General features: G+C 43.2%; 1 protein-coding gene across 11 annotated transcripts in view; it reads right to left on the bottom strand.

Annotated features, from left to right (window-relative positions):
• PHKA2 (phosphorylase kinase regulatory subunit alpha 2) overlaps positions 1–15,054 on the bottom strand; it is an 84,826-nt gene that overhangs the window by 36,550 nt on the left and 33,222 nt on the right. For 10 of the 11 annotated variants that reach the window (XR_014258912.1, XM_082446939.1, XM_082446943.1 and 7 more), the window contains 8 exons: positions 13,342–13,389; positions 12,243–12,411; positions 9,715–9,797; positions 7,322–7,402; positions 6,101–6,199; positions 4,178–4,324; positions 2,637–2,690; positions 1,913–2,035 (listed from right to left, as the gene is read on the bottom strand). Coding sequence is in view for 10 of the 11 variants with exons in the window: in XM_082446939.1 (XP_082303065.1) it covers positions 1,913–2,035; positions 2,637–2,690; positions 4,178–4,324; positions 6,101–6,199; positions 7,322–7,402; positions 9,715–9,797; positions 12,243–12,411; positions 13,342–13,389 (804 nt within the window). In the remaining variant the exon portion in view is untranslated. Of the gene's footprint in view, positions 1–1,912; positions 2,036–2,636; positions 2,691–4,177; positions 4,325–6,100; positions 6,200–7,321; positions 7,403–9,317; positions 9,435–9,714; positions 9,798–12,242; positions 12,412–13,341; positions 13,390–15,054 lie in introns of those variants that run through there. The other variant, XM_082446937.1, reaches the window with a different exon arrangement.

A 15,054-nucleotide genomic window follows, 5' to 3' on the forward strand; every position in this document is an offset into this window, starting at 1 on the left:
GCAGGAAGCGAGGCTGGGAGACCAGTTAGGAGGCTGATACATTAATTAAGACATTAGCTAAGAGTACCCTTAAAGACGGCAAAACCACGGCTGGTCTGAAAAGAACAGCAGCAACAACAAAACCTGTACGTCTGTGGAAGACTGTTTGGTGGCCCCCGATGAACCCCGCCTCCTAGTCCTCCAGCCTTTATGTAGTGCCCTCCCCTTGAATGACTTAGGATAAAAGGCCCTCAGATGTTAACACATTGGGTTAGGCTAATCAACAGAGAATTTCCTGTCACCTGTTTTATCCTAAGCCGAAATTTGGTCCTCTCCTTGTGTCCTCAGATTAAAAAAAAAAAATGACCCTGGCATCTACCCTTGTCAAGGTTCTACATGGTCAGGATATTATAGAAACCATACTTAACTTTTCCCAGCCTGTGTCCCTTCCATATTTAATATCTAATTGTTTCAGCCAAACTGATAATGATCAAGACACTCCAATATGGAAAAGGGTAAGACACTTGATCCCTGGCTTATCCTAGATAAAATCCCTAAAAATAAAAGCCTAAGTTTTAACAATGTCTGGCATTCTATGTGCCCCCTCAGGCTACATCTTTGTCTATGGTTTACCAATCTTGGGCCTATGAATGCCTTGACAGCTGGCACATAGGTGGTATTTGTTTATTGGGATCAAAATGTTAACTTGAAACTGGGAACAAACGAATATTTTCAAATGAGTGCTAAACAGTTTCATTCCACAAGCCCTAGTTGGGTCTATGCCCCTTATCGGCAGGAAGTAGCCAGAGTGGTAATCGCCCTTCTTCCCTTAAGATGGAGGAATGATCAAAAGATAGGGGGGACTGAAACCAAGGGTAATCATTAGTCAAATCCATTTTACCTGTAACCTGCCTTCACTAATGAAAGTCCTTTTATTACTTGCAAGTCCTCCAAGCAGCACTTAGCCTGAATAATAAGATGTTTGCCCGAGTTGTTGTCTAGGAACTTGGAGTCAGCTGTGTCTGGTTCCAACTGATCTGGTTAAGACTGGTTAGGACCACTGACCCTCCAGTTGGGCATGCCCAAGTGTCCGCTGACCTTGTGGCATCAGAGGGCTGAAAACTCCACCCTCAGAGCATGCTAAGCACCTCCATTTTGGAACATGCAGAGCCCTGTAGCCTAGTTACACTTGGGCAGAATGACAATTACTGCACCTTTTTCCAATCACCTTTCCCCAGCCTCAGACCGCCCTGCTGCTTTATTCTTTATCCCATAAATACACCGAGCCCCTTGCCTTCGCTCAGGTAGACCTGAGACTTTCTCCTTGCATGGCTACCTTGCGAATAAACCCTCTTTTTGCCGCAAACCTCGGCATCTCAGCCTTTTGGCTTGCTTGTTGCACTCTGGCAAAACAAACCTGGCTTGGCAACAATAGCCCTTAAACAACAGAATGCAACAGACGTTGACACTTTGCCAGTTCCAGACCTAAACCTTAAGAAAGCTTGGCAGCTTCTGCTTTTGCATTCTGGGAGAAGATGACCACCATGTAAAAAGCTTAACTGTCCAGAGACTGCAATACTGTAAGAAGCTCAAGCTAGCTACGTGGAGAACTAAGGTCTGGGCCAACAAGCTGCCAACCATGTGAGGGAGGCCATCTCGGATGTAGATCCTCCAGCCCCACTGAACCATCCCAGGTGACACTAGGTAAAGCAGAGAAAACCTGTCCCAGCTGAGCCTTGCCCAAATTGGAGAATAATAAGCAAACAAAATAGTTATTGTTTTAATTCACTACGTTTTAGGAAAGTTTGTTCAGCAGTGACAGATAACTGACACAGTGCCCTGAATTCTTGCATAACCCTATGTTCTAATAATAATCAGCACACCAGTGGAATGAAAATGCTGATTACCAACACAACACCCAGCATTTTCTCACCTGAACAGCATCACCGTTGAAGACCCCATCTATTATGAAATAAGTCCAGAACACAGGCCATTCACATTCAATGTTTTCAAAGAGCTTGAGTTCAGCAGGGTCATAATGCAATCGGTTTGGGTCCTGGAACCAAACAGGTAAACCCTCTAAAAGGTAATGTCAGATTACATACATAATACCACTATACCTCACTGGGTGTCCCTTGCTTTCTGATTCAATGAGCTTTGAGGCTGGCATGATTAGGATTCTGCTATAATGGGGAGATGCTATTTTTGGCAGTTTTCCATGGTAAAATTTCAGAAAAGTAAATCAAATGTACACAACACTCCTGGGTAGTTTATTATTTTAAGCTTACTATATCTCTATAACAAATAAATAGCAATTTGCCTCTCACAGTGCTGGGCAGACTATCTGTTTTATTGATATCATTCTATCAGTCACTATGGCAAAGGAACCCAAGGAGGCCACAGGTAGCCTTTTAAAAAAAGTGTGAGCCACAGAACTGTTTGTCCTTGTCTACAAGCTGGTTTTAAACCACCAGCTTGCTGTCCTCCAGATGATCTTACTATTCTATTGCCTAACTCCAGCTTGCTGACTCCAAAATTAAGACTTCCTTCCAATATTCCAACATGTAAGTTTTATAATCAACAGAGGGAGAACACCACAGTGGCAACTTAGATATGAAGCAGTTAAGGAATCAGAAGAAACAATCTTTAAATACAACCTCTCTTGGGGTTTTATAACCATCTCGAAGGAAGCGACAGCATCCATAACGCCCCTAAGAAGATAAAGAAAAAAGATGCATTTGATGAAACAGAAGAATTTCTTTGCCTCTTTGATTCAAGTCAGCCCTTCACCCCCTTTCCCATGAATCTTTTAGTAACAAAATGGGTACCAAATGCTCTTTGCTATCAGTACAAAAACTTATTTTTAAGTAATAAAGTAAATTCAGGTTTGATCAGTGCTTGGAAGGGAATGCCAAAACCTTCCATTAGAGTGGCAGTCAGGGCTGAGAGATTAATTACCGATACTTCACTGAATGACCATCCTTTCATTCTGATTTGCTGTATCGTGCAAAGATGCAAAGGGACCCTTACTGCTTGGAGAAGCCACCAAGGCAGATACGTGGATTGATTGGACTGCTTCTACTGGAAAGACTGGAAAGCCACAGGACATTCCAGACTCCTCGCGTTAGGCTCTGGATGCAAAGAACCCTGCACCCGGCGAGAAGTAGGTGAGGGAGATGGTGGGGCTTCCTGTGGCTTAGGGCCATCGCTGCTGGTTTTCCTGCTGCAGGCTCCAGTGTTCCACTCCAGCTTCTCGGGGGTCAAGAAAGAAGGACAGTGGCAGTGCTCCCTGAATCTGCCTCCCTAATCCCTGGATCGCAGTTTTGGGTGTCCATTGCCCAGTTTCTTAAGTACGTGGGGCCGCTCTAGCACCGGCCATGGAGGCAGGCACGCTCCTAGTGGCCAGCCCTGTAGTGTTCGGGGCATCCTGGGAGGTCCGGTCTTGAACTGCTCCCCTTGAAACACTTCATTCCCTACATTAATTCCCTGCCTACTTCCACAAACTAAAGAGGTTCTGTTTTCTCCACTGGCCCCTAACTGAGACAGTGCCTTCTATTGGGGATATGGTTGGAGACCCTTTACCCCTTTGTTTCCAAAGGCTAAAAGCATTTTTCACCGAATCTAAGTAGGATCATCAACATGCAGATTTCAGTTTAGGAAACTTACATTATTCAATCATTTTACTGATAACTTCAGTTGGCTGGAGTACTGAATAACCTTCTCAGTTTGGTGTAATGTGTCATAGTGCCTGCATTTCACCTCGGAGCAGGGATTTTTTTTAACCTCAATTTAACTTTGGGATCTCCAAGTCCCCAGAAATTGTGTGTAAAGTTTGAGGATATTGGGACATGTACATTTTTTTCTGGCGGGGACTTTACCTTTCAAGAGATTCTTAAAAGAGTCTGTCTGGGATCTCTAAAGGATTAAGAAGCTCTGCCTTAGAAGTACGGGAGTGATACGAATTGGGGTTTAAAGGTGCCAGCTTGAACTGAAGCTCTGCTACTTAGAAAGAGAACCAAGGCATTGATCACTCCAAGACTTATCCAGACTCAGCTTTGGATACCTCAATCGTGAGTCGACTTAGATACTGAGCAATTGACCTCATGGAGAACCAAGGCCTGGGTGAGCTGCTCCACGTCACTGTCTGAAAGGGGCACTTAGCACAGGGCAGAAGGGCACCAGTGTGACCAATGCTTACCTGGAGCTTGGAAATAATTTCATTTTTGGTCACATTCACAAGGTTCACATCTTCCACTGCAAAGGCCGGGAAAGAAATAATGGAAAGAAGCCCAGCATCAATCTCTTTAGATGTCGATGCTCTTGGCAGCATGGAGAACAGAATAGACTGAACGAAAAACAAACAGGTGGCTTTAACCTCGGAAGCACTAATAGTTACATACAGTATCTAGAAACAACGACTTTACCCCAAGGAAACATTTGAATGAGTTTGCCAATTTTTAGTAGAGCTTTTTCCTATCAACATGGCCCCTGCTGGGCGACCTCGCTACCCAGCCAATGCTTCCTGCTCCTTGCAGGAGAAAAGGGGGCTGGGGAGAGCAGTAGTATGCCTGGAGCCCGTGCTGAGAACTGTTTTCTCCCTTCCTTTCGTGCCTTTTGTTGACTTCGCTGGGCCTTTAGGACATGCAGGGAAGGGACTAAGGACTACCTTGTCAGTAGGCTAGCGTGTCCTGGCTGTGAAGACAAGAGACAGAGAAGAACACACATATGGGACCAGCCTGGAGAAATGTCTGGCTTCTGTGGAATGTGACCAGTTGGATTGGGTGACTTAAAGGAGTCAAATTCAGAAGACCACACGAACAGGCAAAATGGTTTAGTCAAAACAGAATTAGTTTAGTCCTAGAAAGAATGGGTTACCTAGTGGCACTATAATATGGCCTCAATTATAAGGTGGTTGGATTAGGTACTGTAAACTAAAGGAAGGTGAAATTATAAAGAAAAGTTTGGGAAGGGAAGGGAGCTAACACTGAGATCTAACATGTACAGACATGGGACTAGACCCCTGCAAACATAAGCTTATTAAATCTTCTGTATGAAGAAGGAATTCGAGAACTATGTCCAATTCACACGTGAAGACTCTGAGACACAGAGACTCATGCCTAAGGGCATGCAGCCAGTCTGCAACAGAGCTAGGATTCTAACCCAGGTCCAGCTGGCTACAGAGCTCATGCAATCTCCACTAGGGACTACACATCTATTAAGATGCATACCAGCTTGACTTTATTAAACCACACTCAAAGAAATAGCAGACTCCGCATTAAGGACTATATAATGGAGGGAAATGGAAAGAGCTAGAAGGAGTCAAATATGGGGGGGAGCCCTTCAGCTTCAGAACAAAGCTTCATTTGCTATAGCCAACTGACCCCCAAGCCCAGTTCTTTAATTAGTCACTCTCCCTCGGCTCTCTGCCTGAAACACACACTCCCACCGGAAGTGCTCTGCTTACAGGTTTTTATGTACCTCACTCCCACAGCTCTAGCACAGTACCTGGCATGCAGTAAGCCCTCACTAAATAAGAGTTTGCTGATGTGTCAGCAACTGGTGACCTACTGTCTGCTAAATGGAGTCCCCTAATCTGCATCAAATCACACCTTTCTCTGACTGGTATTTCAGGGAGATTTTACTAACTTGCCATTTCTCCCATATCATCTCTCCTCCACCATCCATTCTGCCCATTCCCACTCCCTCCCCAAGTGAACTACTGCCTGCTAGTCATCCAATTTGGGGACCTCAGAAATAAACCTGAGAGAAAACCACCTACATGCTCAAAAAACATAAAACCGATTTTGCCTCCAACGAAACAAGGTTGCCTTGATTATTGACTCCATATACAACATCATCACTGTGTCTTATGTTTGCACAGTCCTTTCTGGTTTACAAAGTACTCTGACAAACTAAGTTGATTTACTCTGATCCTTATGACCACCTTGTGCAGCAGGAGGAGAAGGTCCCAGTATACCCATTTTATGGATGAGGGAACTGAAACTCAAAGAAGCCAAGTACCATCAAGCTAGGAAGGTGAGGATCTGAACTGGAGCCCAAGTCTTCCACTTCATGAGTCTCCTTCCCTACTCTCTGGAACGTGAGAGCCTTGAGCCATTACCTGGCAGTGTTCGACCTCATCAGGCAGAACGTGGATCACGGACTTGCGACCTCCATGGGCTCCAAAAAGGTCCAGTTCGTCAATTGCCTCTAGGGCTGCCTACAAGCACAGGTATGAATTACTTTTTCTTTCTAGTACACATACACTCCCATATCTGGCACCCCTTTTTCATTAAGCAATCTAGCATATATGTTTTCCCAAAGGTGATAAAACAAATCTTTAAAATCCACTAAAGTGTCTTATACTCGTGTTCTATCCTTATTTTCAGTGGATAAGAGCTTTCCTGTGTTTTGCTGCTCACTGCAGGAACAAGAAAGAGAAAATGGAAAACCATTTCCCAAAATGAAATTACTATTCTACCCAAAAATGAAACATTAACAACACAGCATTGGTGTGTAAGGGGTGGAGGGCTAAATTCATGGGCGGCTTTTCTTTCACCTATTTTAGCGGTTGACTTCTAACATTAGCATATTTGGCACTTAAGAATGTTAACTTTTTTTAGTATTAAGTATGTTTTCTGTCAGTTGACCTTAACAGAGCAAATTTATTGTTGCTTTAAAAATTCTAGTTCTGGAGTCTTTACTCTGTCTAAAATTATGCTTCAGTCTTGAGGAAGAGGGGAGGGAGGAGGCGTGCTAAATGTCTAGGGCAAGACATGTCAACTGGTGGCCAGCAGGCTGAATCTGCCCTACAGGCACATTTTGTTTGGCCGGAGGAAGTTTTTAAAATGATTTTGAATTAGAATACCTATAGAGAGAGTTTGCAGCATCCTCAATACCCCCTGATATTTTTCTATCTGGCCAGCTTCACTTGTTTATATTACTCGCCTCACCTGACCCTGTAGACTTTAAAACTTGTGAGTCTTGTCCTACAAAGTGGTCATATTCTTCATTCCCCTTTATGACCCAGAAAAGAAGACTAGACATCATACATCCAGCTTCTTCGACAACAGCAAGAGCTTAGATGCGTGGGTGATAACAATGGATAGTAAGGAGGGAATGCACTTATTTTCAGGTACATGCAGATTTCGGTGTAAGAAACCTACATTTTTTTACCTATAATTTCAGTTGGCTGGGGTACATGTGCCACTTGAATTCCATACTTGCTGCTGACTTTTGAAAAATATGCTAATCAGATCAAATCCAAACCCCTAATGATGAGAACCAAACCAAAGCAGTTAAAGATGCACAGAAGGAAGAACAAACAGGACGAGACTGTCACCTTGGCCATTCCTACAGAGCTTGCATTCAGTTCTGGAATGCCCTGATTGGTCTTATCTCCACGTTCCCACATTCCATAATCCTGTGGGAGAAAACGGGAAAAAGAGGTATATGAAAAGTGCTATGGAAAAATGATTCGTTCATGTCGCTGCAGGCATAAAGAAACATGAATATCTCTTCTCGAAGGCTACTAAATTCATGGCTTTACATATTCGAGCTGTGTTCTCGATTTCAGTTCATTTGACCTCTGGGTAGAGTTTTGGAAGTAAATACTCAAGTGGAACAAAAATGCATACAAAGACACTCTCAATTTTCTTACTTCTAAAGTTAGTAATTTGTAAGAAACTCTTGACTTGTAGAGACCAGAACATTTTATGTTAAAAGGCTGCCCTTTACTTATCTAATACGTTTGAACTTGTATTAAATTGTAAGATGGAATAAAGAAACTTTAACAAATGGGTTGTAACTAGGTGAAGCCAACCAAACCATTTAAAATAATTTAATACCTATTTTTAACATTACCTCTTGGGGAAAAAATGCTCAGCAACTAACAGGAGCCAAAGTCAAAACTGAGGCTCAGAATACTGAACTTTCCTGGTATTTTGAAACAAATTAATAGGAACTGGCTTAGAACAGCCCGTCCACATAGAGGACTTGACACATGCATACCTAACTTTTATAGTTTATATTTTCACTGAAGAAACCCAAGCACTGGATACCGTTTTGAAATAATGCTATATGCACTACTGAAAGATTGCAACCCAAGAAGAACAGGACCAATGCCAAAATTTTGGCATTTATTATTATAGAGAAAGATGAACATTTTCAAAATGAGAAATTTTAGACTTAGACACACGAGAGTGACTTCAGACTCTTCCCTGCCAAGCAGGCCTTGTCGCCAAGCCCCAGGACCCCTTCCTTTAGTACTCCTCACAGCTGGGCCTTTCCACTCCAACCCATCCTCACTCCAACCTTGGAGCCAAGTGACTGACTTATCCTTAAAAACTTCTTTGATCAGCTCACTCCCCAGCATAAGAGTCTAAAATGACGACCTGTTTATTCCCTAGTGGATCACGTTCAAATCTCTCTCTCTGTATGGCCATACCTCTATTATCCAGCCCCACCTCCTGCACGTCCACAAGCTGACTTTACTTTCTGCTATTCTTAAGTACTCAGCTTTCACCCTAAGAATACTCCTTCACTCTGCACCCCTTGTCCCCAAGCTGTTCCCATGCTCACAGCCTGTTCCTGCCTCTGTTACTGTTCCTGCTACTCCCACACCCTTTTCCCTCCCTTCTGCCAATCTAAACCCTACTCATCCACCGAGGTCCAACTAAAGTCCCGCCCTTTCCACAGACTTCCCAAGTTTCTTTAGACCAGGGTTTGTCAACCTCGGCACCACTGACATTTGGAGCTTGATCATTCTCTGTGTGTGGAGCTGTCCTGTGCACTGTAGTATGTTCAGCAGAATCCCTGGCCTCCACCCACTGGATGTCAGTAGCACTCTCCCCAGAGTAACAGCCAAAAACGTCTCCAGACATTGCCAAATGTCCCCTGGGAGGGGAAGACTGACCCTGGCTGAGAATCACCGCTTTAGACCTGGGGTCAGCAAACTACGGCCCTTGGACCAAAAGAGTTTGCCACCTGTTTTTTGTAAATAAAGTCTATTTGGGACACAGCCACGTTCACGAGTTCACGAGTTGCCTATGGCTGCTTTTGTGGTACAATGGCAGAGTTGAGTAGCAGCAACAGAGACTGCAGAGCTGAAAAAATTTACTCTCTGGCCCTTTACAGAAAAAGTTTGCTGATCCTTGCTTTAATGGCTTTTTTTTAAAAAAAAAACAAAAAAACAAAAAAACAAACTCTACCCTTTCCTTACTGCTCTTATGGTCAGCTTTACAGTTTAGCTGTTCTCTAGAAGTGTGTCAGGCTCCACTCTCTGTAGCAGACAAAAGCCTGGAGGAACTGAGTTTCTACATATTTGCACCCGCACACACCTGGCCCAGGGCACACATCTGGCTCCAGCTTCTCTACCTGTGGGCTGCCTGGGGTGATCCACACGGCACCGCAGCTCCTGCCCAGGTGCCGATGGTGTTGCCCTCCATCCTGATTCAGGCTGGCCTGTGGACGTGCCACAGGACATTTTAGAGTCTTATTTAAAATAAGCGTGATGGATTCAAACAGAGCATGTGGCACATTCCAAAAACAAAAGCTCCCCAACTGAGCTCCTGGACAGAAATGATCACTTTGTGTGCAGAGGTGACGTAATCTTATAGCTCTAATCTTGCTAACCTTCTGGTCAGCCCCAAACAGCCTGGCCCTCAAAGAGCTGTATGATTTTTATTCTTTTTGACACTGGGACACCTGAAAAAAAACACTGGGTTTGACACTTACAGCGACTTTATATGCAGCTTCTATGTAAAAAACAAGATTCTGTACGAAGGCCACCTCGTCAAGAGTGAAAATAATACGTAAGCCTAGTAAAGAAAAACAAACAATGGAGTTACGGAATTATGTTGTGAAGAGAGAGCTGCCAATTACAAATTACAAATATTACACTAGGAAATAAATCCTTTTACCCTCATTTTCATTTTTCTTACTAGGGCATCAAAAATTAAGTATGAAGTAAACTGTAACAGTTAATGTCTAATCTCGGAAGGAAGGAAGGATGCGGGGAGGGAAGGGAGGAAGGAAAGAATGGCTCCACTTTTACGTGTGTGCCTAGAAGTAGAAAGGATTGAAAGAGAAGATGTGGGGCTTTTGGGTATGTGTTGGATTTGTGCAGAGAAGATTCCACAAAGCAAGCATTTTAGCCCAGAGCAACCACTGGCTTATCTTTGAGTGAGCCAAAGGGCGGGTACTTTTCCCCAATGGCAGATGGGGAAAGTAGAGCCCTCAACTACAGGAGATGGCTTTTCACCTCATGGAAAGGCCAGCTCCCAGGATCTGCCCAGGCGGCTACATCAACGTGCTAAAGCAGGCAGTGACCAGGAGAGCTGGTTTTTTGCTTGGGTCCTTGAATGTATAGCTGGTTATGACAAATACATGTTGTTTTTTTTTTTTTTTTTTTTGGTTTTCCTGTTGGATTTTTAAATTTTTATTTTATATTGGAGTATAGTTGATTAACAATGTTGTGTTAGTTTCAGGTGTATAGCAAAGTGATTCAGTTATACATATACACGTATCTATTCTTTTTCAAATTCTTTTCCCATTTAGGTTATTACAGAATATTGAGCAGAGTTCCAACATGTACTTTTATTTTTTTTAATTAATTAATTAATTAATTAATTTTTGGCTGCATTGGGTCTTTGTTGCTGTGCACAGGCTTTCTCTAGTTGCAGTGAGCGGGGGCTACCCTTTGTTGCGGTGCGCAGGCTTCTCATTGCGGTGGCTTCTCTTGCTGCGGAGCACGGGCTCTAGGCGCGTGGGCTCAGTTGCTGTGGCTCGCGGGCTCTAGAGCACAGGCTCAGTAGTTGTGGCGCACGGGCTTAGTTGCTCCGTGGCATGTGGGATCTTCCTGGACCAGGGCTCGAACCCGTGTTCCCTGCATTGGCAGGAGGATTCTTAACCACTGCGCCACCAGGGAAGCCCCCAACATATATTTTTAATGTATGAATTCTTGAAGCTGGTATGGTTACAGTAAGATATGCACCCTTAACATCACTGGGGGAAGTTTAACTAGTAAACTGCTCTGAAAACAATTTTGCAATAAGTATGAGTAGCCTTTGAATGATATCTAACTAAGGGAAGGAAGCAAATAGAGATGGGGGTCAAAGTTGGTATTGCAACATAGTTATAATAGCAAAAAAAAAAAGAATAAAGGAATAGTTAAACTAATTATGGAATATCCACTGATAAAGTCACTAAAATTATGTTTATAAACAGCTTGTAATATCAAGGGGGAAATGGTTAAGTTATAATGCTATGTAATAAAAAGACTATATTTATGCATACAGTATGACCTTAAATATGTTTTTAAAATGCATAGAAAAAAAAACTTGCAGGAGACACATTCAAATGAAAATTGGCAGTGAGATTTTTTTTCTATGTATTTCGTTATATTTTCCAAAATATCTACAGTGAGCTCATATTAACTTTCATAACCAAAACATATTTTTTAAAGTGCCTGGTTTATTCACGAAGCCATAACAGTATTATTTACTGACTTCTCCTATTTTTAGAGTTTCACATTTGCAGCCTGAAATAAATGGGAAGCCTCTAACTCAGGAGCGTGAATTTAGGGGACTGGAGATAAGAACTCTGAGACACAGCAGCTAAGTGACCTAACTTGAGGCTATTTGGTGCACAGAGCAGGGCAGCAGCTTGGAGCTCAAGAGGCCTGGTGTCCAGGCCTCCATGAAAGCCAACAGCTTGGGCTTCAACGAGAACAATGCTCACCACCCAGAAGTTTTCTGCCCACCATGGGTGCTATGGACTGAAAGACAACTCTGGGCACACTGCTGACTTCTAGAAATTATGTTGTTTGTTTATAATTTGGATAAACGAGGGTGTGTCTAAAGAGGGTGACAGGGTAGTGAGAGGAAGAGTGGAAGGGCTTGCTACTCCTGGAGAAGAAAAAAAACTCTAAAATGGAGCATGACACCGTCTGCAGATATTTGAACTGTTGAACGTAGATCTGATCTAGGTTGGTCCAATAATTAGGCAACAGAGACAGCAAGGAAGCTTTGGGATCAACCAGTGAGATGCTGACAGAGCTGGCGCAATGGCCCTCGTCTTACAAGGGTTCAGGAGGCTGACTGTCAAACAGAGCCACAGAGTAGCGCACATAATGCAACGCAAAAAGAAGCATGCTTTTTCTTTACAGAAATAGCTTATTTTGAATACTGATCAATGCCTGCCCCTCCCCGCCCCCTTCTGGATTGTCACTCCCAGTACAATGAGGTCAATCAGCCCTGGCTCACCGGAGGCAGTCATCTGGGCCAGAAACAGGAGGAAGAGGGAGGTGGCATCAACCTGGAGGTGGCCCCACTGGTCGTCGCCTACCACGGTGCTGCAGGTGGCGGTGTCGTACTTGGCATGCAGGCTGTCCTTGGTACTCTGAGTGTGCTTGAACCTCTCCACTTTATCCACCTGAGAAAGCAAGTCGGCTGCTCGCAACTAAGGGGTTCATGGCTGCCAAGGTCAATCTCTTGGATCTAGACCTTTTATCTGTTACCTCTGGGAGCCAGGGGGATGGAAGGCAGGGGATGGATGTTCACTAGTGAGCACCACACAGAGAGGCTGTGCGGGGGACTCTTCCTGCCCATCACCAGAAATGTCTGAGCCCAGTGCCATTTTAACAAGTTCTGCAGGGCTGAGGGGTCAAGCCGCAGGGTTTCCTTGTCTGATATCTCCAGCATGAGCTGTGACACACAGTAGGAACTCAATGAGAGGGAGGGAAGAGGGGAGGGAGAGGACCCTCCTCTTCCTCTTTAAATTTCCAATCTTGTTTCCTTATGTTGAAAGGGAAAGAGCAATGTCGTCTTTGAAGACTACTGAGGCACGTGCCAATTAAGGGTCGGGACTGTATCATATTTATCTTGGGATCTGTGTAGATCCTAGTATGATGTTCTGTATACAGTACATGCTCAACAAATTGTTTTATTTACCCCTCACTGAAAATACCAATAATATTAATGTCAAGTTTTAAAAACTCAAGCATTTCAACTCAAAAGAAACCCTTTTATAAACTCAACAGAATAAACAATAGTACATGGCTTTCTAGGAGTGGCTTTTAAAAACAACGTTTTCTTCCCTGTTTAAAAAAAAAAAGGGCACGTTCTCCTTTTACACAAGTTAACTCTTGAAAAGAGATTCTGAGAAAGTATTCTTTGACTCTGGTTCAATAGCATAATAAAATTACTGAAGATAATTTTAAAAGGAGAAAGTAAGCAAAATATTTTCAATTTCTCTTCATCTTGAGAAGAAAAGTTCAAAACACTTTAAGAGTGTTAGTTGTCACCATGAATATGCAGTGCCCACTCAGATGACCCAAAAATACATCTGTCGTTTTCCGCCTACCTGTCTCATCATGCACTGGAGAAGACCCCGCATCAGTTTCACCACGTTCTATGGACATAAAATGGAATAAGTAATAAGGCCAGCTTCCCTGCTCCATGAAAACAACCTCCTCACCACGTGGCTGGTAAGCCAGTGCTGCCTGGAGCCTTCCCTGAGAAGGCGTATACATGCATTCTGATTGTTTACATTATTTCTACCTCTCCACTCCATCACAAAGAAATTCTTGACGAAGTGACTTATCTCAAATAAAGGAGCTGGACCAGATGGCACCTCCTGGCACTGAAATCCAGTGACTCCTGCTATTTTAGCAAGATAATTTTTATAAGCCTAGTACCCTGGAGCTTTATATCACAATTCTTAGTAATTTATTTTTGTTATACTAAGGATGAAATAAGTCCACCATGCCTGCCCCAAAATAATGATGCTTTGCCAAAATAGCCATTTGTGACATCATTACTGGACTACTGAGTAAAGTTCTTACAAAATGCAACTAGCTGCCAACGTTTCTTAATAATATGTATTATTATTATAAATAATATCAATATCACTATGATAATCAGATGTTCTGTCCTGGTATTGTACAAAACACTTTACCAGGATTCCCACTAATTCTTGCAACACCCTTATGAGGTGGGTGTTAATATTTCCCCACTTTATAGATGAGGAACCTGAGGCTGATGAAGCAACATTGCTAAAGCCTCTCAGCTGGCAGGAGGTGCAGCAAGGACAGAGCCCAGGCCCTCCGACTCCAGAGTTTGAGCTCCTAGTCAATACACTGTGTTGCCTCCCACTTCCTCCACAATTCAGGCGCACTGAAAGACTGGTCTTAATATGTCCTATTAAAAAATCTATATAACTACTTCACAAGTGGCTGGAGAATGGGATATTTTTAGGTCAAAGTAGCCTGGCTGAAAGAAGTTCCCACCCAGGGCCATCAGCGTCTCCTCTCCTATAGAATGCACATGGTTTGCAGGGGAAGACATAGTGAAGGGCCACGAAAGTTAACTGCCAAAGTCTGAAATGGATCACCCTTCAGATTCTTCCATCTCTAAAATCCTAGGAGTCTAGGGTATAATCTCACTTTATGTCACAAACTCTTTTGATGCAGAAAATATTACCTCATAATTAAAAGGTATAATTAACAGTTATAATTAACACTTCCTATGGTGTGCAACATAAACATTTGCCAATCGACTTCCCCTCAAATAAAGAAAAGTTATTTTCCATTGTGAACAAGCACAGTGGTTCCCAACTGGTGGTGACATTACCATCCCTGGGGGTGGGGGAGCATCTGGAAATGTGGGGTGGAGGCATTTTTATTGTCACCATGATGGGGGTGGGAGCTACAGCCATTTAATGAGTAAGGACTAAGGACACTACATGTCCTGCAACTCATGGGACAGTCTCACACAATAACAACTGTACTGCCTAAGCCCCAAATGCAATAGTGTCCCTGTTGAGGATAATTGGAAGATCCCGTGTTATTTTCCATAATCAAGGGAGATGTCTCCTTTAGTTATTAACCACACTCAACAAATCAAACAACGTGGCCTATTTGTGCCTCTCTATCGTCAGTCACAGATCGGCAAATCTAGTCTACTCTAACCCAGATCAGAAATTGCTTACAGAGGAGAGGTAGTGGTGTGTGTGTGTGTGTGTGCGCACGCACACATGCGTGTGAGTGTGAATAGACAGGCATGGGTTTACTCGGAT

The sequence above is a fragment of the Balaenoptera physalus genome, assembly GCF_965194825.1.
Source record: "Balaenoptera physalus genome assembly, chromosome: X".
Classification (NCBI taxonomy): Eukaryota; Metazoa; Chordata; class Mammalia; order Artiodactyla; family Balaenopteridae; genus Balaenoptera; species Balaenoptera physalus.